Source organism: Aquarana catesbeiana, linkage group LG03, assembly GCF_042186555.1.
Source record: "Aquarana catesbeiana isolate 2022-GZ linkage group LG03, ASM4218655v1, whole genome shotgun sequence".
Classification (NCBI taxonomy): domain Eukaryota; kingdom Metazoa; phylum Chordata; class Amphibia; order Anura; family Ranidae; genus Aquarana; species Aquarana catesbeiana.
Window position 1 is genome coordinate 386,946,035 of NC_133326.1, and position 23,719 is coordinate 386,969,753.

Below are 23,719 nucleotides of genomic sequence, written 5' to 3' on the forward strand. Positions count from 1 at the left end.
CTGCAGGTTTTAGGGATTAAAGCAGGTGGAGAGGAGATTACATAATGTGTCCTCACTGCCAGTAAAGTGCCCTCTGAAAAGCAAATCACTGTAGATCACTCTTTAAAGGGCTAACATTAAAGTGTACAATTCCTAAAAGAACAAAGGTATCTAGGAACTTTTAAATGTAGTGACATGGAGGGTCAGCAGGAACCGCTGAGTGCAGCTTGGGATCAGGCGATCAACAATCGATGTTCTTTTCTGATAAGAGGATAATTCTTCTCAACAGAGGACGTTTGGCTGTGCAGGCAGCAGAAAAGTATTCACCTTGTTCCTTGTCTGTCTGTAGTATTTTTAAAGAGAATATATTACCTGATAATCCTGTTTGGCTTTATCTTTTATTACTGTAGTGCTTTAAAGTGGAGCTCCACCCAAAAGGGGAAGTTTCGCTTTATGGCCTCCTCTTCTCCCAATGACACTTTTTGTTTGGGGGAGCAGGTACCTGGTTTTGATAGGTACCCACTCTCAATTCCACTCAGGTCACCTGGGCAAGTTCTCCATTTCCCCACCCCCTTCCACGCATTCATCTGGCACACGTTACAGGTCCCAGACGACTGCAGGACTATTCTCAATGCGTGGCGGACACCCAGCTGCAAAGCCACAAACTGTCGCAGTCGGGTGTCCACAGTTGACAGGTCGGCGCCGGGGAAAGAGGATGAAGGGAAGGGACGACGCCAGTGAGAAAATTGCTGAATTCTGGGACAGGTGAGTTATAAGTCAGCAGCAACAGTTTTTGTAGCTGCTGACTTTTAATAAACTCAAAAATGGCTGGAGCTTCTCTTTTAAGCTGGCCATACACAAATCAAAATCTTGCCAATTTAAGCAGGGACGGACCAAATTTTGATCCTTGTATTGTCACCTTGGTTGAACAGAAGTTGTTCCCCCGATCGACACTTGTTAAACCACCCTGTCGGATTTTAGCTGATCGATCAGCACTGCAGGCTATAGACTGCAGCACTGATCAATGTATACTGACAGCGGGGAAGTTCAGCGAGAGGATTTCTGATGGTTGAATGACATGTATGGGCAACTTTACTTCCAGTACTACTAACAGAAGTCATGAATTAGGCCTCATGAACACTGGGCATAAAACTGCTGCTTATACAAGTATTTGTCATTTTTTTCAGCCTGTAGAAGCAACACAATGTTAGCCTATGCATACATGCACATATGGGCATTGATGGGCATATTTGTAGATGAGCAGTTACAGGCTGAAAATAAACCCCAAAAAACATTGCAAGTGCGTTTTTGAGAGGAGCTTTCAGACAGAAAAAACACTTGATGCTCCTAACGCTGTTTCAAGTGCCACTTCTGACATTTTTTTCTGCCACCTAGTGTGCACGGACCCTCATTGTTTAGCTACAGTTGATTAATTGTCAAATTTCTTACTCTGGGAGATAAAGAGTGAGGGTACAAAACAAAAAAGGGTTTTCATTATTACGGTTTGGTAGTTATTTTTAGGCATGGGAAGAGCTCCAGCTCTAAAGGTTTTCCAAGTATGCCACGTGGTAAATAGCTAAAGTCCAGAGTATTTTAATCTACACTGTGACCTGCACAACAAGCCCAGTCTAAATAGACAAATAGTGCTGGGGGGAAAAGAGTGGCCATTTTTTTAAATACATATTGCAAAGAGCACTTATGTGCACTAAACCATTATAAGCCAAGAAAATTTCAGCATTCAGCAGTGCATTGTATTCCTACTGTGAAGAGTAGATTTTATGATTGATTGCAGCACTTGCCATGTTGCTGTTTGTCTTATTTTAACTATTATAGATACTTTACGGGATATTTACCTTTACAAATGTCTTACATTGCAAATAAGGTAAGCTTAAGACTCCCAGCTGTACAGCGATGCAAGGGCGGTCAGGGCTCAGGAGATATTACTACTGCTCTTTTAGGGCCAGTTCACACCACATTCAGTCCAGTGCCTTTTTTTTTTTTCTGCATTAAAAATGCATGGTTATATGGTTTTCAATGGCATAGTTCACACCAGTGCTTGTGGTTCCAGTGCGTTCCGGTTTTTCCTGCACTGGACTATACTGCAACGGTGTAAATCGCATCAAAAAAGCACTTGAACACACCAGAACACACCTAACGCACACATGTCATTATCTGAGGTTAAGAAAAAACAGGGGGGAAAATGCACTGGACTGCATCAAAAAACGCACCAAAAATGCGTCAAAAACACGAAGACAGGAAAGCATTTGAATCTCATCCGGACTGCGTTTCTATGGTGTGAACTAGCGCTTACTAGATTTTGTAATTTTTGCAATAGTATTAAAATTTGAAATAGGATATGTGGCTAAAATATGGCATTTATTCTGTATACCATTGTCCAAATCTATAATGTTTTCCAAGATCATCTGAGCGTTTTAGTTGGTTGTATTTTTATAAAATTACAACTGGGATATTTAAGGGTATCTTCCCCCCATTTTTAAAATTTTTTTTTATTAGTTTTGGATAGAATGGGGAAAGGTTAGAACCCCCGTCAGATTTTACCCTTGCTTTCTGTTCTGGGGTCAACCTTTACAGGGTGAGAACAATAAAAAACAATAACGGACAACAATAAAAGCTGAAATGGGTTTACTTCCTGCTAGAGAGATTCTTTCCCTAACTTTTCTCCCAGACAGGATGTGAATGAATCTCTTTTACTGAGCTGCTGAATGCAATACTACCTGTCAGGAGTTCTAATCCTTACCCACTCTAAAACAAAAAAAAATGTTTTCAGTATTTAGATGCAGTAAAAATAAAGCTGGCTATGTTTACACAGTGATACTTTTTCAGCACCATTTGTTTGACAGGCATCCAGGATTTAAGTGGGTATAATAAATAGTCTATCAATCAAGCTTGCTTATTTTTGCTACTAAATCCTGTATACTCTTTTAGACCAAGCATATTATCTTCCAGTGTAGAGCCAAGGCAGGGCAGGCTAGCTAATCATGTGACACTAGGAGAGATTTTGTGTGCCAAGTGTCAGTTCCACTGTCACATCCCTCTCTCTGTATATCTGTGCTTACATATGGTTTATTTTTGAAAATGTTCCAGAGTAATTAGGAACACTATAAGCACTTTATTTTTGCTTTTTTTTTTTTTTTTAGCATCTACTTTTTACTTTGAATATAAATCTGTTTGTAGGCAGATCTGACTACAGCTTACCCCTCTTCCCTTCTATCGGTTGTCTAAACCGCAAAAGGTGACAGTTTGCTGATTCAGCAGGCTTTGCCTGCCAGCCCAGCTCATCTTTAATGAAAAAGTTTTTGGTAGAATGAAATGTTTGTTTTTATGGACTTTGCTGTCTCTTTAATTGGATTGAGTTAGATCTGTCACTCTGCCACCAAAAGAGGCAGTTAAAGCATAAAATAAAAATGCTTGTAACAATTGATAAACCTATAAGTCAGTGTTTTCTTCTCCTGAACTGCAATTAATTGTTCCATAGATGGTTAGATCAGCTAAATCGATGGTCACATTTATCATTAGTTTGCTCTCCACATGTCATGTATTCCCCTGCTCCTCTATAGTAGTTAGTTTCAGATCATAATCCTGTTGTTAGCACCGCTAAATGAAAGCCCTGGGGTGTTTCTTCTTTAAATATTAACTCATTGCGCATAGATTGCATTACTAAATACAGTTGGCAAACTCAGAAATGGCTGGGTTTCTAACCTTTAGGGGAAACAAATGGGTTCACACTGTATGGTAAACCATATTAAAACACCTATTAAAATCTGTATATACTAGTAACCGATCATAACATAAACAAAAGCGTAGGCTGTAAATCTGGATTATCAGAGTAGTGGAGGATTTGGTCACATGAACTATTAAAATTCCAGCTATAGTTTTTATGTTGTGGTTCTAGAAAATGAAGGCAGATATTTGATTTTGATTTAGAAACCTAGTGAGCACTGGGCTATTCATTTAACACCTTTGTGTATGAGTGTGTGTAAACAGTCCCAAGTTTGATAACTTTAACTGTTTCATATTTTTAATTGGTAATCAGGGGGAAAAAAAGAGGTTTAAAGATGTTTGTGACCTTTTCCTTCTTACAGGTTCCTTCCAGCGCTCCTTACAGCTGTCCTCACAAATCATCTTGCCTGGGTACCAACAGTCATGCCCAACGGGCAACCACCAATTAAAATCTTTCTAGAAAAGCACTCGTCACAAAGTGTGAATATGTTGGCAAAGACCCACCCGTACAACCCTCTTTGGGCACAGCTAGGTAAGTCCTGAACAGGTATTGCTGCCTCTCACGTGTAACTCTCCTGCATCCAGTGACAAGATCTTCAGCACCCCTCTTTAGCTTTAGGCTGAGTAATCAGGAACTACTGCAAAATTCAATATGGCATATAAGCTAGAACATAAAAAAAAATAATGAAATAATGTTACCTTTTGATGCTAGTGTTGTACAGAAAATAACGTTTGTGTATAGTACAGTATCTCACAAAATTACACCCCTCACATTTTTGTAAATATTTTATTATCTCTTTTCATGTGACAACCCTTGTATAAGGCCGGGTTTACACTGGTGCGCCAAATGCTCCGATATTGGGAGCTCGTGTCGCATGACGTGTGAAAATCAATGTTTCCCTACGGGAGCCGTCTTAACTGGTCCGACACAAGTTGGTCCGATTTTGAAAATGCTCCCTGTACTACTTTGGTCCGACTTTGATCCTACTTCAGCCCATTGACTATCATTGAAGTTGGATCAAAGTCGGATCACCGTCTTGCATGATCCGACTTTGGTATGCGACTTGTGCTCTGATAATCTTGAGGGGGAACTCCATGCCAAATTTTAAATAAAAAATCGGCATGGGTTCCCCCTCCAAGAGCATACCAGGCCCTTCAGTCTGATATGGAATTTAAGGGGAACCCCCTACGCCAAAAAAAACGGCGTGGGGGTCCCCCCAAAATCCATACCAGACCCTTATCCAAGCACGCAGCCTGGCCGGTCAGTAAAGGGGGTGGGGGCGAGCTCAAAAAAAGGAAAACTTTTTAATCCGAGTATAGCATCAAGTCATTTAAACTCCTGGGATATTGATCTGGTCAGTTAGGTAGCAGAGGGGGCTGTTTCAGTTGCTTTGGTGTTAATGACATTACCAACAGGTACACTAGATGACACAAAAGAGACAACCTCCAAAACAGGAATGGTTTTACAGGTGGAGGCCACTGACATTTTTTTTTCTCTACTCCTCTTTTCTGACTGTTTTTCACTAGTTTTGCATTTGGCTAGGGTCAGTGTCACTACTGAGCATGAGGCGATACCTGGGCCCTATAGAGGTTGTACAGGCAACTCCTCCAGGATGGCACATTGTGCCATTGCCAGAAGGGTTGCTGTGTCTCCCAGCACAGTCTCGAGAATGGAGGAGATTTCAGGAGACAGGTAGTTACTCTAGGAGAGGTGGATAGGGCCGTAGAAGGTCCTTAACAACTTCAGCCCTGGAAGTTTTTTTCCCCCTTAATGACCAGAGCATTTTTTGCGATATGACACTGTGTCGCTTTAACTGACAGCTGCACAGCTGTGCAACACTGTACCCAAACAAAATTGACGGAATTTTTTTCCCCACAAATAGTTTTCTTTTGGTGGTATTTGATCACCTCTGCGGTTTTTATTTTTTGTGCTATAAACAAAAAGAGCGACAATTTTGAAAAAAAAAAACTATTTTTTTTACTTTCTGCTATAATACATATCCAAAAAAAAATATAAAAAAACAAATGTATTCATCAGTTTAGGCTGATATATATTCTTCTACGTATATTTGGTAAAAACAAATGCAATGGGCGTATATTGATTGTTTTGCGCAAAAGTTATTGCATCTACAAGCTATGGGATTGATTTAGGGACTTTTATTTTTTTTTTATTGTTTTTACTGGTAATGGCGGCGCTCTACAAATTTTTAGCGGGACTGTGACATTTTGGCGGACAAATCTGACCCCAAATTACACTTTTTGGGGACCAGTGACATTATTACATTGATCAGTGCTGTAAAAATGACACTGACAGGGAAGGAGTTTACACTAGGGGCCAATCAAGGGGTCAAGTTTGTTCCCTCAGCGTGTTCTAACTGTAGGGGGGGTGGGCTTACTAAAACATGACGAGATCACTGCTCCCAATCACTGGGAACAGAAGATCCCTGTCATGTCACTAGGTAGAACGGGAAATGCCTTTTTTACATAGGCAGTTCCCAGTTCTGCCTCTCTTTTCCGCGTTCGCAGGCCGCCGATGGATATTGAATCCGCAGGACCCTCGGGCACGCTCCCGTGGCACACGCACACTCGCTTTCCTGCTTTTACGAACTGACGTACAGGTACGTCAGTTTGCGCAGGAGAGCCATTCTGCCGACTATATCGGCATGAGCCGGTCGACAAGTGGTTAACCCATCAGCAAGACCGGTATCTGCTCCTTTGTGCATAGTGGAACAGAATGAGCACTGCCAGAGCCCTAAAAAATTACCTCCGGCAGGCCACTGGTGTAAATATCTCTGACCAAACAATCAGAAACAGACTTCATGAGGGTGGCCTGAGGGTCCAAGTTTCTCTAGTGGGCCTTGTTCTCACTGCCCAGTACTATGGAGCTCTATTGGTATTTGCCATTGAACACCAGAATTGGCAGGCCTGCCACTGGCACCCTTTTTTTTTTCACGGATGAGAGCAGGTTCACCCTGAGCACATGTGACAGATGTGAAAGGGTCTGGAGAAGCCGCGGAGAACGTTGTGCTGCCTGCAACATCATTTAACATGACCGGTGTTCCTTTATATATATATATAATTACAAGGGGGTTACAGCACAGTGAGTATACACTTACAACCAGTAAAATAGCTATATAAATATATATAGAGAGAGAGATGAATGATTGAGAGAGATATTTAAAATATAACATTTTAGCAAGCAAATAGCACGAATGCATTACAGCAAACAACTAAGAGCTGGAGATTGTACTGTCAGTTTAGCAGCTTTGTTGGGTGTGGCATGGTTATATTGATTTTGTGAGCTGTGCTGCCATCTATGGTTGTTTTTGAATATGGCAGAAAAGAAAAATTGTTAAATAGTAAACTACCTTTTTTGAGTGTTTTTTTACGTATATCCATTCCCACAGCTCCCACACCTGAATACCCCCTTCAAAGCAAGTAAAGGAATATGCGTATATATCTATATAGATATATATATAGAAAGATAGATATCCTTCCAAAAAATGTAACCTTATAAGTACTAGCCTATAGTGAATGTAATTAAAGTATAATTGAGTTGCATTCCTGTGACATAATTGAAATCATCGTAAGGACCTGCAGCGCCGTCAGATAAGGAACCTACTTGACAAATTGCTGACCTGTTTCTTACAGCCTATGTTTGAGCAGCCTCTCTATCCTGAAGTGGTTAATTTATCCTATCTTGGTTAGTGTATGTATTATAGAATAGTATTATAGAAAAATATTTCCTTTTCCTCCATGTGAGGGGGAGCTTGCATATAGCCTTTTTTTTTTTTTTTTTTGCATTTTAAATATAAACACCACGTAGAGTGAGAAGTTTGATATCAGAGGGATGAGGGACTTGATGAATTCAGTGCACAAAGAACATGTGTGTACAGAATGGCATGCAGAGTGCTAGTAGTATTTACTGAATGCAGAGGAAGGAGTATATAATGCACAGCATGGTGTGGTGTGAGGTGTGTCCAGAACAGTCCAGAAATGCTTCCTTATATTTGTGAAAAGTTGATTTGATAGAAAACTATCAAATGTGCATGTCCCCACTGCAAAGACTTGTGGCTTTCAGTTGACAAGTCATGGTGCTGTTCTTCAAAAATCCACAAGTGACACGGTAAGAAAACACTCACCCTCACTTTCTGGTTTTTAGATGTAATAAATCTATTGGGTTGTGCTCAGTAGTAAAAAATAGACATTTTGCAGTATTTTAGTCTGAAGTTTCCTACATATAACATGTGTTCTTTAAAGAGCAGTGGAAAGAAATGATCATAAATGTGATAGTCCCCAAATGCCATCTTCCAATGCACTGTTCATTTAAATTGTTTGTTTTAGTAAATATTTTTTTTTCTTAGGAAATTAAAATATATCAATTTTTAGTTTTTTTTTTTTTTTTTTTTTTCAATAGTGTTTATGCTTACAAATATGCCATCGGTGCTCTAACCTTCCTCTTACGAATTCAAGAAACACAGGCAATGATTATATGGTAGCAGTAGTTACACAGAGCTTTGATTTGCATTGTGTCAGCTCTTTATTTGCACCAACCCTCCAAAAATTGTAAAAATATAAAACAACCAAATACTCACCCAAGAGGGCCTTCAGTTGGAAAGCAATTTAATAAACATAAGTCAAACCTATACTTTGTATGATAGTTTTTCTTTTAGAGTAATAAAATATATGTGTTTTCTTTAGGAGATTTGTATGGAGCTATTGGGTCACCAGTGCGATTAGCAAGAACAGTTGTTGTTGGGAAAAGGCAAGATCTTGTGCAAAGGCTACTTTATTTCCTCACCTACTTTATAAGGTGTTCAGAACTTCAAGAGACCCACCTCCTGGAGAATGGCGAGGATGAAGCCATCGTTATGCCTGGTACAGTGATCACTACAATGCTGCAAAAGGGTGAAGTGGAGGAGTCAGACTATGTGCTCATTACAATGCACAAGAATAAGGGCTGCCTGCTAAACAATGATTCAAATGAAACAAGGACTTCTGAAAATAAATGTTGCTGCTGCCAGTGCCCCATTACTGACCAGCAGGAATCACAAGAGGAAAAGGAGGACCCTCCAAGGTCAGTGAAAGAATCATTGGAAGCAGATACCAGTGTAAGCCAGACATCCAGCCAAGAAGTTGCTGGTTATACTGAAGTCTACAAAGACAAATCAAGAACTTGCCTGGAAACAAAAATAGAGACTGTCATTAACATTCGAGCAGCTCCACTAGAGAAATGCTCCTTGTCGATTGCATGCCTAGAGCCATCAGTTCAAGTGGTGGAAAATGAGAACTTGCATGAGGAAAGTCTATCAGTAAAAGGTATGAGAACTAATGAAATCTGCATAGAGAAGAAACCTCCAGATAAGATCCCAACTGCAGCAATGCCGTGCGGTGCTGGTCAGCTTCTCAACAAGGTGAAGTTTCAGATAGGGGATTCTATGTCACCAGACTCTGATATAGAAATAAAAAGCCAAAATGTAGTGGATCAGATCCAGAAGCACCATCTGAAACCGGTGCAGGAACAGAGGACACGTGTTTCTGATTCTGTCAGTGTAGCAACGCAGAGTGCTGAGGACCAAAAAAGTAGTATGCCGAGTGAGAAGCTTTCCAGGGTGGCAAGCAAGCTTCAAAACTGGAATCCTTTTCATCAAGAGAACATTAGCATGTTTGATGAGTACTTTCCAGAAGATGGTTCTATTGAGGCAAAAATAATTGATGATATTCCACAGGCAAAACAAAAGAATACAGGGTGCTCACAAAGACTGTGTGAAACAAATAAAGCACCTAGTAATGTAAACACTTCTGTTCTTCCAAATTTATGCAAAAACTGCTGCGTTGAACAGGACCAAAGAGACAAAGTCTCTGTATCTGTCCCCCATGGGGATAAAGAAAAATCTGAGAATAAGGTTGTGGTGGGTGCTGACTGGGACATTCCGAGGAACGAAAGTTCAGATAGTGCCCTTGGTGACAGTGAGAGTGAGGACACAGGTCACGAGCTTCATGCACCAAGTATTAACTACTACGGGGCAGAACAAGTAGACTGGATGGAAGAAGAGGAGATTACTTTCCCGGGGTATGTATATCAGCACCTAACATTCATGTAGTTCCTTTTCTATCTCCTAGGTTAATACAGATACAGTATATATGAGATATAACCTGTGAAATTGTTTCTTTTGAATAGACATTTTTTCCACTATGCCCATTTTTATGGAAAGCTTTTTGAGCTTTACAGGTACAAACAGTATATCTGGTGTTTTTACTATATTTATTATTACTTCATTGTTCTATCCCTGAAGTGGGTCATACACCCACCCACAGTTTTTCATGGACTTCACAAAGTATACAAACATTCGTATGAAAATTCTTGGTACATTTGATGGCTTGACGAATGTCCTTCGAAAGTGCTTACACTGTTAACACATACACTGCTAGAAATTTGTTTGTTGGAAAAAAAAAATCCACCCTGCTCCTTCAAATTTTCTCAGCACTGTGGTTTAAAATGAACAACGTTTTGACCACACTGATGATTAAAAAATCGAGCGAGTGTTCCTGAAACAAAAAAATTCAATTAAATTCTACTACTGTATGACCAGCTTTATCCTTTGGATCTGTTTTATGCCACACAGTGATGAAACAGATTTTTCTATTGCAGATATGTACACTACCTTTTTGAAGCTTATAATATGTCAGCTCTTGTTTTGTGAGCATGGCAATAATGACAGTTTTAAGTAGCTGATAATGCGTTGGGGTATTTTCATTGGTCAGGTAGTTTCTATGCTTTTCATTCAGGGAAATTTTCTGGTTTCACACATTTTGAATTGCAGAAATAAACAAACAGATCAAGTTAACATGCAAGCATCCCTGCCATATTAAAGTGACACTAAATATAATTTTTTCCCCCAAATTCATCCATACATATTTTCTTTTTTGTTGCCTTGTAAACAATTATTTATGAAATTGTTTCTTCCTGTATTTTTTCTGCCTCTTTGTAACGTCAAGCTCAAAAACATCTCCTTTTCCCTCCTCACTTCCATTTGTTTGGAACAAGCAGTGGACGTTAGTTGCGGTCATTTACACTGCTCTAGGCATACTACACATAGGGGTTTATTTACTAAAGCTGGAAAGTACAAAATCAAGCTCACTTCTGCATAGAAACCAATCAGCTTCCAGGTTTTATTGCCAAAGCTTAACTGAACATGCTGAGTTTAGAAGCTGATGGTTTCTATACAGACGTGAGCCTGATTTTGCACTCTTCAGCTTTAGTAAATAAACCCCATAGTCCCTAGCAAGAAAGGGTGACTACACACCTACATACAGTGGCAGCATGAAGAACAAATATAGCCGCCCTATAACAGGAAGTCTGATAAGAGATGTGAAGAAAAAAAAAAAGTGAAAAGAACAGTAGAAGGTACTTTTTTTTTAACTAAGAAAACAAATAATTCAATATTTTTTTTTTTTTTTTTAAAGACCGAGTTTAGTGTTACCTTAAGATATTATCTGTTGGTGGTAGCCCGCTTTACAGCTTATTTAAAAAAAAAAAAAATATATATATATATATATATATATATATATAATATAAAAGCTCTCACACAGAAAAATATTTCTAAGTACATTTCCCGTATGCTAATCTTCATTTAGGTCAAAGCTGGTGGAAGTCAATTGTGTGAAGCCTAATATTGCCAACTTTGGAAGATCCTTATTAGCAGGCTACTGTGCATCTTATGTACCAGACTTTGTTCTGCAAGGAATACCAAGTGAGGAGAAGTTGAGGCAGTGCCTAATGTCAGATCTGTCACATGCTGTACAGGTATGTAGGCATATCATATGTCAAATACCGTAAACATTATTATTCATGTCCTTTAAATGTCATATTTACTTACTGATGTGTTTTGTTCTCTCATTTATTGTGTAGCATCCAGTTTTGGATGAGCCCATTGCAGAGGCTGTCTGCATTATCGCAGACGTAGACAAGTGGTCTGTACAAGTTGCTAGTAGCCAGAGAAGGACAACAGACAATAAGCTAGGCAAGGAAGTGCTGGTATCCAGCCTGGTCTCCGGCCTGCTTCATTCCACCCTCCAACTTTACAAACACAATCTGTCAGCAAATTTCGTAAGTAAACTTGCCTTCATCTTTTGTATTTTGTTTGTATAAATTTTATTCTATATATGTTAGAAATGTATTTCTACTTTTCCTTCGGTCTCAAATCCCTGCCCCCAATCCCCGCCCACCATTATATCTGAGTGTGTCCTCCTGAAAAAAAAAAAAAAAAAAAAAAAATATATATATATATATATATATATATATATATATATATATATATATAAATTTTTTTTTTTTTTTTTTTTTTTTCAGGACGCACTCCAAGATATATATAGATAGATATATCTCTATATGTATATATACATACAGTGAGGGGGAAAAAAAGTATTTAATCCCCTGCTGATTTTTTTACACTGACAAAGAAATGATCATTCTATAATTTTTAAGGGTAGGTTTATTTTAACAGTGAGAGACAGAATAACAACAAAAAAAATCCAGAAAAACGCATTTCAAAGAAGTTATTAATTGATTTGCATTTAATGAGTTAAATTAATATTTGATCCCTTCGCAAAACACGATTTAATACTTGGTGGCAAAACCCTTGTTGACCATCACAGAGGTCAGACGTTTCTTGTAGTTGGCCACCAGGTTTGCACACATCTCAGGAGGGATTTTGTCCCACTCCTCTTTGCAGATCCTCTCCAAGTCATTAAGGTTTCAAGGCTGACATTTGGTAACTTGAACCATCAGCTCCCTCCACATATTTCCTATGGTATTAAGGTCTGGAGACTGGCTAGGCAATTCCAGGACCTTAATGTGCTTCTTCTTGAGCCACTCTTTTGTTGCCTTGGCCGTGTGTTTTGGGTTATTGTCATGCTGGAATACCCATCCATGACCTATTTTCAATGCCCTGGCTGAAGGAAGGAGGTTCTCACCCAAGATTTGATGTTACATGGCCCCGTCCATTGTCCCTTTGATGCAGTGAAGTTGTCCTGTCCCCTTAGCAGAAAAACACCCCCAAATCATAATGTTTCTACCTCCATGTTTGATGGTGGGGGATTGTGTTCTTGGGGTCATAGGCAGCATTCCTTCTCCTCCAAACACGGCGAGTTGAGTTGATGGCAAAGAGCTTGATTTTGGTCTCATCTGACCACAACAATTTCAACCAGTTCTCCTCTGAATCATTCAGATGTTCATTAGTAAACTTTAGACGGGCCTGTGCTTTCTTGAGCAGGGGGACCTTGTGGGCGCTGGAGGATTTCAGTCCTGCAAGGCGTAGTGTGTTACCAATTGTTTTCTTGGTGACTATGGTCCCAGCTACCTTGAGATTATGGACAAGATTCTCCCGTGTAGTTCTTGGCTGATTCCTCACTGTTCTCATGATCATTGAAACTCCAAGAGGGGAGATCTTACATTGAGCCCCAGACCGGGGGAGATTGAGAGTTATTTTGTGTTTCTTTCATTTGCGAATAATCACACCACCTGTTGTCACCCTCTTAACAAGCTGCTTGGCGATGGTCTTGTAGCTCATTCCAGCCTTGTGTAGGTCTACAATCTGATCCCTGACATCCTTGGACAACTCTTTAGTCTTGGTGGAGAGATTGGAATCGGATTGATTGCTTTTGTGGACAGGTGTCTTTTATACAGATAAAGTGCCTTGAAAAAGTATTCACACCCCTTGAAATTTTGCACATTTTGTCATGTTACAAGCAAAAACGTAAATGTATTTTATTGGGATTTTATGTGACAGACCAACACAAAGTGGCACATAATTGTGAAGTGGAAGGAAAATGATAAATGGTTTTTAACAGTTTTTACAAATAAATATGTGAAAAGTGTGGCATGCATTTGTATTCCACTGTAGCTTTGGCTGTATGTTTAGGGTCATTGTCATGCTGGAAGTTGAACCTTCACCCCAGTCTCAAGTCTTTTGCAGACTCTAACAGGTTTTCTTCTAAGATGGCCTTGTATTTGGCTCCATTCATCTTCCCATCAACTCTGACCAGCTTCCCTGTCCCTACTGAAGAAAAGCATCCCCACAACATGATGCTACCACCACCATGTTTCACGTGAGGATGGTGTATTCAGGGTGATGTACAGTGTTAGTTTTCTGCCACATGCAGCATTTTTCTTTTAGGCCAAAAAGTTCAATTTTGGCCTCCTCTGACCAGAGCAGCTTCTTCTACATGTTTGTCCCCCACATGGCTTCTCGCAAACAGGACTTCTTATGGCTTTCTTTCAACAATGGCTTTCTTCTTGCCATTCTTCCATAAAGGCCAGATTTGTGAAGTGCATGACTGTTTGTTGTCCTGTGGACAGATTCTCCCACCTGAGCTGTGGATCTCTGCAGCTCCTCCAGAGTTACCATGGGCCTCTTGGCTGCTTCTCTGATTATTGTGCTCCTTGCCTGGACTGTCAGTTTAGGTGGACGGCCATCTCTTGGTAGGTTTGCAGTTGTGCCATACTCTTTTAATAGTCTTCAATAGCCAGTGCGGCTCCTTCTGCTTGATTCCGAGCGTGCGTGAACTTTTGTGCGTCGGACTTGTGTACAAACGAACAGAAATTCCAACAACAAAGTTTTGTTGGAGGAAAATTTGAGAACCTGCTAGCCAACATTTGTTGGCGTAAAGTCTGACAACAAATGTGCGATGGAGCATACACACAGTCGGATTTTCAGCCAACAAGCTCACATCCAACATTTGTTGTCGGAAAATCCGATCATGTCTACGGGGCATAACCCTGCTTTAAACTTCTCCACAACTTTACCTGACCTGACCTGTCTGGTGTGTTTCTTGGCCTTCGTGATGCTGTTTGTTCATTAAGGTTCTCCAACAAAGCTCTGAGGGCTTCACAGAACAGCTGAGATTAAATTACGCACAGGTGGACTCTATTTACTAATTGGGTGACTTCTGATAGCAATTGGTTCCACTGGGGTTTAGTTAGGGGTATCAGAGTAAAGGAGGCTGAATACAAATGCACGCTACACTTTTCAGATATTTGTAAAAAAAAATGAAAACCATTAATCATTTTCCTTTCACTGCACAATTATGTGCCACTTTGTTTTGGTCTATCACATAAAATACCAATAATTTCAAGGGGTATGAATACTTTTTCAAGGCACTATAACAAGCTGAGATTAGGAGCACTGCCTTTTAAGAGAGTGCTCCTAATCTCGGCTCGTTACCTGAGCCTTGAAATTCACAACAACGAGCACACCAGCTCCGGCTTGTGTCCTGATTGGATAGATTGATAGCAGCGCAGCCATTGGCTCCCGCTGCTGTCAAGCAAATACAATGACCAAGTCCTACATTCGGTGTACATTATGGACGCTGAATGCTGGACTCGGGAGCGCGTCCGCAAGGTAACCCCCCGGGAGAGCGCTTCTCCTAGGGATTATATGATGCGAGGAGGAGCCGCGAGAGCCGCCAGGGGACCCCAGGAGACAAGAATCTGGGCCAAAACGAACTGCACATTGGAGGGAAGTATGACATGTTTGTTTAAATAAAACAAAGCCTTACAATCATTTTAAAGGCTAAGGGTCACATTTGAGGAAAAAATAATAAATGCACATATTTTTGCAGGAAAAAAATGTGCATTTATTATTTTTTCCAAAGAGGCATGCAAAGCATTGCACTTGCAATAAGTGGATCTTGAGTGCAGTGTTGGGTACCTGCAGACACTTCCTCCATCTCTCCGCCAGTATCTCCATATGGGCTTTCAGTTAGAAAGCTGGAGGACATGTCAGTGGACTGTGAGTGCAATAATCAGCACACATGTAGTTCATTGAGGACTAAAATATCACAACTCTAAAGTCCGTTTTTAGTCAGTTATTGGCAGCTTAGAAACGACTGCTGTGTGTTTACATTTGAGGGCTTGACAACCTACCAAGATTTTCTTGTAAAATAAGTGGCAGAAAAAACGATGTTGTGAACTTTGAAGATTTTTCCACAACCCCCTTCAGCTGTGGGGGTGAATGAGCACTTTGTTTACTGCAGGGGTAGGCAGCCTCGGCCCTCAAGCTGTGGTGAAACTACAAATCCCTTCATGCCTCTGCCTCTAGGAGTCATGCCTGTCATTGTTAGGGTCTTGCAATGTCTCGTGGGACCTGTAGTTTCAAAACAGCTGGAGGGCCGAGGTTGCCTACCCCTGGTTTACTGTTTGTTTAGAATATGTAAATCAATTAGTGTGCATAGTCTGGGCAGAGGTTTATGCTAACAAGTTTCATTTACTTAGTTGGGATGTTGGTTTCCTTTGAATGTCAATGTTCTTTCTGTGGCTACAGATTTCTTCAGTCATATGATTTCGCAAATATTATCTGAGTATTCTGGTTTTGATAAAACAATGATTTACTAATGTTCTTCCTGAAAACGTATGAATGAAACAGCATAAGATATAGCATACAAGATTACCTCCCCAAGTCTGCCTTTTCCCTCCCAACTGACAGGTCTTGTGATATCCTGTGTAATAGAGCTTTGGTCAAAAATATTTACAGTGGTTTGTTTTTCTCTAGTGTATCATGCACCTGGAGGACAGGTTACAGGAGCTGTACTTCAAGAGTCGAATGTTGTCTGAATACCTAAAAGGACAAACAAGAGTCCACGTAAAGGAGCTAAGCATGGTGTTAGGGTAAGATTCTCTAGAGTCATTCTCATTCATCAACTGAAAAGCAACGCTTAAGAACAGTAAGGTCTTTGTTCACATTTGGGTGATTAGGAACCGACCGTGGGTGAAATCGTCACGAATGGCACCCCAAACTCAGTGTGATTTTTGCCATGCAGCGAAACGTGTGAGAATGTGACAAAACTTGTGTATAAAAACGCCCCCGGCTCAGGGCCAAAGTTTGATCCCTGAGCTTCTTTGGAACGACAAATGCGCATGGGGCCGCCCTAAGAGCGAGAGCGCTGAAACTCCTAAACCTTTTATATTGGTTCCTCGTAGCTGAACAGATTGCAAGGTCTAAGACCGGTTTTGCACAAGGTGAGATGAGTTCCACTAATCGTGTGCACCAAGTTGTACATGTACCAACAAACTTATAGTCTCATCTGACTGCACTTTAACCCTTGTACATAAATAACACCTTTCTGCCTACCATATTTAAGTTCCCCAGCTTGATGCCTCCATGCTGCAGATGTGCCAAATTATATTTAGTGCAGCCGAAAGCTGTCTGGACTGCAACTGACCAACTGGTCAGTTCCCACTGAAAAGCAGAAACCAATGAGAATTGTTCATAATCATGCAATCCCTATGTTCGCTATAATGTATAGATCACATGCAAGATAAGAGGCTTAGCTGGAAAGAATTACAGCCTTCAGCTTTTAGATGACCACTGCCACCTTCTGGCTAAAGTATCCACCTGCTTAATGCTGTACTTATCAGATTACAGTAATAAAAATGTATTAACCCTTTTGCTGCCCAGGACGTAGGGCTTACGCCGGAGCAAAACTGCTTCTAGCTTGCCAGCTCAGTAAACCTTGCGTCCTCGGATTTTCCTTCTGCCCATAAGCCCATGACTTTGCTGGTTAATTAAATTGCTGTTGTTGGTGGCTGACAAACCCCTGATCAGTCATTACAAATGTGTCCACCCCACCCTTTCCACTGTCGCCAGCCACACTGAAATGTGCCCTGTGACAGTTCTTCCACCTCAGTATGTGCTGCTGATCAGGTCCCCTGCTGTGTGCCCTCTGATGTGATGCCCTCAGGTGTTCCTCCTGCCCTTTTCTGTACTACGTTCACCCATCTTCTCTATCTCTCATCCTTGCAGCTCTCCCCTTGCTTTTCTGTGCCTTCCTATACAGCTCCTATACAGCTCTCTCTGCCCTCTATCAGTGAACCTCTCTGTGTGCTTACTGATCTGCCTGTTCCCTGCCTTCTAGGGCTCCAATCCCCAAGATCTGTCCCTGCCTATACTGGCCTCTAAGCAGAAACAGTTTAAGGACCATTAAATGCAATTTCTACCAGCAAGATCCTCTCTAGATATCTGTATTTTATCATGTCTATATACATGAGCCCTTACATATAAGATGGAGCTTGGGGGGTCAGATTTCTCTTCAGTGATTTAATTTAGTGATTTTTGTTTGTTTCTTTGCAGAATTGAATCAAGTGATCTTCCCTTGCTTGCCGCTGTTGCCAGCACCCACTCTCCATATGTTGCTCAGATCCTTCTGTAATGGAAGCTGCATTAGATGGACTGAATTGCCAGAAGTACAATTAAAGACAGTGTCATTTTTTCAGAATCTGGTAACAATGACAGCTCACTTTGTGATCTGTCAAACCCTGAAGATAATCACAGAGGAGAAGGTTTACTCCTGTATATGTGAGAGTCATACAGACAAAAGTATTGAAGACTGTTGAACAGAAATCTCAAAAAGAAAAGTATACTCATTTTCAGAGTAACACTATTTTGAGTTCTTTTTACAGCAACATTTCAGACTCCTGTTCCAAATTTTGAAGATGATGGAGACTTTTTTTTTTTTTTTTGAGGGGATTGGGGGGTGGTTATTGATTATATTGTAAATAGACTAAGAGGAATTGAACAAATGTTGAGGATGACTTTAAATGTTTGCTTTATACTAAAAAAACATCTAAAATCACTAATTCTGTCAGGTGACTTCTATGAGAGCAGTGCTTTTTATCTGTATTTTTTGTACCCATTGGCAATGTATAATGCATTTCATATCAAACCCTTTGAAATGGCACATTTTATAAACGTACACGTTACTGTTCAGTCACTTTAATGAACTGTGCTGGCCTTAAGGAAGGCATTAAAGAGCAAAAATGGTGTACTGAAGCCAATCAGAGGTGCGCTCCCTCGCCACTTCCTGCTGTGGCATCCAAGACCAAGTTCCAGTGTGGGAAGTCCCACTCTCTTAGCCAGAGCTCCAGTGGTTTTGGGGGAGCATGTATATAAGCCCGGGGTAAGCTGTCTGCAGGCACGGTCACCTGAATGGGCAAAGTACAGTGCCTCTTTAATGTTGAAGTGCCCCTGTCCCTTACACACAATTAACCCAGCCATTTGTTATTGTGTATCACTTTTCACTTAGACCGAAATTCCTAAAAAAAATTTGCTGACCCTACAAAATGACAGCCATGATTTTTGTGGGCAGCAGGAACATTTTAATGAAATCGAATTTAGCATGTTGTACTACCTCATTAGTGTGCCAATCTCTCATAAAAATACAGGAAAGTTATGGAACACAGTTATCAATGCGTAAACTCAGTAGTTCATCCACTTTTCTTGTCTCCCTATTTTTACATATTTGTTAACTTTAGGGGCCTTTCTATTTTACTGATGTTACTCTAGAGGGACCTCACCATGTAAGTCCTTCTGCAATTTTTGAACTTTTTAGGGACTTTTTTGTTTGTTTGCGAAATTCACATATTTTCTCATATTTTATACGTGCACAGATTATTTCAAAGAGTGTTACTGAAATATTGCTGCGCTTTCCCAATTTTTACAACTCTGCACAATTCCTGCACTTTATAAACTAAAATAAATATCTTCCAAGTAAACTATAGTTGGTAAGGGAAAGCTCCCCTGCTTTACAGGTATATCACATTAGTGTTTTAAGGGATGCCTATGGCTATTAACGGTGTTCCGCCTGGGAAAAAAAAATTAAGTCAGCAGCTACAAATACTGCAGCTGCTGACTTTTAATATATGGACATTTACCTGTCAAGGGAGCCCGTGATGTTGGCACCCCAGCCAATTTTCAGATCGGCTATCGGGTGCTGCCCCTGCCATCTCCATTAAGGGAAACAGGCAGTAAAGTCTTTGGCTTCACAGCTGGTTCCCTACTGTGCAAAGCGTGCTGCGCTTTCTAACTGGCCCGGCAGTGGAGGAAGGGGGCCGGACCTCCGAGGGACGGCACTGTGGTGCTGTCTCCTGAAGGTGGGGAAGGGTACTTGTCAAAAAGGGTACCCTTTCCCCCCTCCCCCCTGAAAGGTGCCAAATGTTGCACCAGAGGGGGGGAGGAAGCAGATAAGCGGAGGTTCCACTTTTGGGTGGAACTCCGCTATAACCCTACTTTTTACACAAATCTAAAATGTGTTAAAGCAAACCTGTTGTCAGATTGGTACAGGGGGATGCAATTGCTGATGTCTAGAAAATGCTAGCTGACTGACTTCATCACTTTCTGGTCAAAAAAAAGTATGCACATCAGGAAAGTTTGAAATCCGCATACTTGCTTCAGGTGAGTGACCCAATACTGAAGCAAGAGGGTTAGCATGGCAGGCAAGCAACCTGCATTTTTTTATAACTTGTTTCCTTAAAAGATTTAGCTCTCTGAATTATTAGACAGTTTGATTAATAGCCCCAATGCTTTCGTATCATTTTATGGAAAACAGGTTTTGGATTATTCTAGTCTGCAATAATCTTGTGTACTAAAGCAGCAATGAATAATTTGAGCTTCAGTTTACTTTTAGAATTCTTTGTAAATTTTCTCTTTTATATTGAAATACCTCTTCTGCCATTTTCATCACCTTGCCATTGCAAAATACTTTTTTTTAGGTTGCTGTTTGTGATCTGTACACAAAGTCTGCTTAGGGCCAACTGGCAGGCTCACGGCAGCCTCAGGAAGGAAGCATTTTCTTATTTCAAAACTCTGTGCACAACTGATTAACATTTAAACCTCTCAGTCATTTAAAGTGGATGTAAACCCGATTCATGAAATCTGAGCTGGGCACATATTTCTGCAGTGTTTTTTTTATCTCTCTATGTCCCATAGCTGTCTCCTGCTCCGTTCTTCTGTTATCAGCATAATAACTCCTGACAAGTTCTCTGACACATATGATAAAAGCAGCCGGGTTTTGTGTTGGAGAGGATGCTATAAATAGATTAGTAGCTTGCTGAAAGTCTCTACCTATGAGGAGAGAGGATGTGTGCCTTTCCTCCAATCAGCTGTTGTGAGATCTATTGAGATGCATCAGAATATGTCACTGCTTCCCTTTGACATACGGGAAAAACTTGACTTGAGCATAATGCAGAGTAATGTTTTTCGGACCCTGGCTAATAGATATTTGAACATGTCTCAAACGCAGATAGAGGTTGGAGACCACCTCACTAAAGAAATCCCCTTTTTCATGTACTGCATACGTGGCCTTCAGTAAAAATCTCCCATAATGAGTTCCACTTATTAAATTGGGACATTGGTTTAATTACTGCTCCTTTATGCTGGGGTATGAGTGCACTATATACAATTTCTACATATAGATCTGCTCCAAGGAAAGGATGTATGCAATAATACTGTTAATAATTCCCCAGTGCTAGTATAGCAATATCCTTTCCTCTGTTTTATTTATAGACAGACATATAATATATGCACAAGTGTACGTGCTGCTGCACGCATGAAAGCAGTATGACCTATATTTTGTAAACATTTTTACAGTACTTCTTGAATTTCAACATAATTATCTTATTAATACTCTAACTATTTTTTTTCTCAGATTTAGCTACATTTGTGTAGACCAAACCATTTTTAGTATGTAACCCACACACTGCAATAGAGGTTAATATAGTGTAATTCTTATTTTTGTGAAAAAGCATTTGATTCCCCTTTAAATTTTTAATATGTCTGGATTAGGGTCAGTTTGGTTTATGCTGTTATCCTGTTTTGAGTATATTGCAGACTATGGTTTGTATTTAGTGAGCATTTCTTTTTCGAACATTTACATTAATTCGATTATATTTTAAATTTCATTGCTCATAATTGGGATAGTCTTCACTTTTATTACCATTATGGAAGATGCTAAATATTTAATATTTTGATCTTTTTTATTGTTATAACCATACATAGATTTATAAAAAAAAACAAAAAAAACCATACAAATTCTACTAACCAATATGTTGGTTCTGTCAAGTGAGCTATGAAATGGAATGCCAGTCTGTAAAAGATGATCTGAAGAGAGATAACATTACCTATTGCATAACCTATTTAGAGACGTGTATATAACCAAATTAAGAACATTGAGGGCAGATAGCTTGATACAAGCAGTCCCTGAGTTACAAATATCTGACTTACAAATGATTCATACTTATAAATGGAGGGAGAAAACAGAAACTGAGAGGAAATCTGCCCCTAGGAAGGGAAATTCACTCCTGTTAGAGTTATTGTGGGAAAATGTGTCTCCGCTAAAGCTTTATCACCAATCCTTGTTTCCACAACAACCCAAATTTTTTAAAAACCAATTGTCATTGGGACAGAAAGTGAGGTGAAATCTTCTGAACAGGGGCACAGACAGCAAAACAAATGTTACAGGGGTGTTCTAACCCTTCCCAATGCTATCCAAAAAAAGTACATAAAAATATTTTGGCTGGTGTTGCCCTTAAAAAAATGTACCAACTTACATACCAATTCAACTTACAAACCTACAGAACCTTGTTTGTAACTCGGGACTGCCGGTATGTCTATTAGATCATCAAATTTAGCTTATCGGTACAGAAAAATGAGCAGTAAAATTTAGGTTGATAGAGAACAGATTATATATTTAAATTTTCAAAGCTGCATTTGCAGATAAGCCCTGTGGGCATCACCAGCTGTTAATACCCAATGATTCTTGGATTTTCCATAAATGCTACTACTTTGCGGTGACATCCGTGACATGCTTCATGTTTGGACCTCAAAAAAGTCCTTACAAGCCTTTGAAACCAGCCATTTGAGGTAAAGGTTATCACTAGTTTTTTGCTAATATTTTTGTTCTTGTGAAATGTGATCTCTGTGTAGGAAAACCATGCTTGGTACACATTATCCAGATGATAAGAGTTCCTAAACTGTTCCCTTATAACCATTTTCACTTTTTGCTAAAGCTAGATTTTTTTCCTTTGTTTTATAATTGGATGCCTAACACGCCTAACAAATGAAATCCATATATTGGATGTCGGCAAATGAATTTCAATTTCTGTGAATCCAGTCATGAGAGTTGTGGGGAAAAAAGACCACTTGTGTTATGTTCAAGCAGGGCAGACATCAGGATCCTGACGAAGACACAAGTGAACAGGCTTATCACAACTTTGATAAAAGTCCAACCCCTTTTAAATATACATTTTAGATAAAGAAGTGCTTGCATAACTGCGCATGAAATTGGTGCACATTTGCAGAACAGTTTTAACGCCTATTCTGAATACCAGCAAAAAAAAAGTAATGTGTACAGTAATTGCATATTTCACCTGGTAATGAGATGGTGGTACTTTATTACCATATATGATCACCTTATAAAAGAATAATATTGCTTTTTAATTGAAGTATCTGGGAAATTCATGTGCTCATCGTTTTCTTAAAAAAACAAAAAAAAAAACACAAACAACAAAAAACAAACTCTGTATATAATGCTTTTGAAACTGCCGCAAATAACATCATTTGTGCACTGAAGTGTACTCAATGCAAACTAACAATGTTCTTTTTATCCTTCTCTAGTACTTAAAATGTTTTCTACAATTTTCCTGCTGTTGACCAAAATTTTGGCAATGAAATCTTTTCATTTATGTCTTAACGCCCTGGCAGCAAACATCGGCTCATCCTATGTGTGTCTGCGTGTGTGTGAGTAATATATGCTCTCTTAGGGATTGCTGTAAAATAGTGGTGTTCTTTATTTCCTTGCTTAAATTATTTAGATGAACCATGTGTATAATGTACAGAGCAGTCTTCCTGTTTTTTGTAAATATTTTCCATAATATGCATTGTATCATATTAACTGTACCCAATTTTGTGGGCAACTTTTGTGCAATAAATTTGGTCTTGTCAATACCTGTGTTGTCTTTTATATTTATATATATATATATATATATATATATATATATATATATATATATATATATATATATATATATATATATATATATATATATATATATATATATATATATATATATATATATTTATTATTTTTTTTTTTTTTTAACCAAAGCTTACCATAGTAAAAATTCAAGATAATTAGTATTTGTCACAATCTGGTAATAGTAACTGGA

General features: G+C 39.5%; 1 protein-coding gene across 2 annotated transcripts in view; it reads left to right on the forward strand.

Annotated features, from left to right (window-relative positions):
* FNIP1 (folliculin interacting protein 1) overlaps nucleotides 1-23,498 on the forward strand; it is a 145,161-nt gene extending 121,663 nt beyond the window's left edge. For both annotated transcript variants that reach the window (XM_073620691.1, XM_073620692.1), the window contains 6 exons: nucleotides 4,083-4,252; nucleotides 8,422-9,793; nucleotides 11,359-11,527; nucleotides 11,633-11,830; nucleotides 16,272-16,387; nucleotides 17,850-23,498. In XM_073620691.1, the coding sequence (XP_073476792.1) occupies nucleotides 4,083-4,252; nucleotides 8,422-9,793; nucleotides 11,359-11,527; nucleotides 11,633-11,830; nucleotides 16,272-16,387; nucleotides 17,850-17,928 (2,104 nt within the window). In that variant the 3' untranslated portion in view covers nucleotides 17,929-23,498. The remainder of the gene's footprint in view (nucleotides 1-4,082; nucleotides 4,253-8,421; nucleotides 9,794-11,358; nucleotides 11,528-11,632; nucleotides 11,831-16,271; nucleotides 16,388-17,849) is intronic.
* The last annotated feature ends 221 nt before the right edge of the window (nucleotides 23,499-23,719 follow it).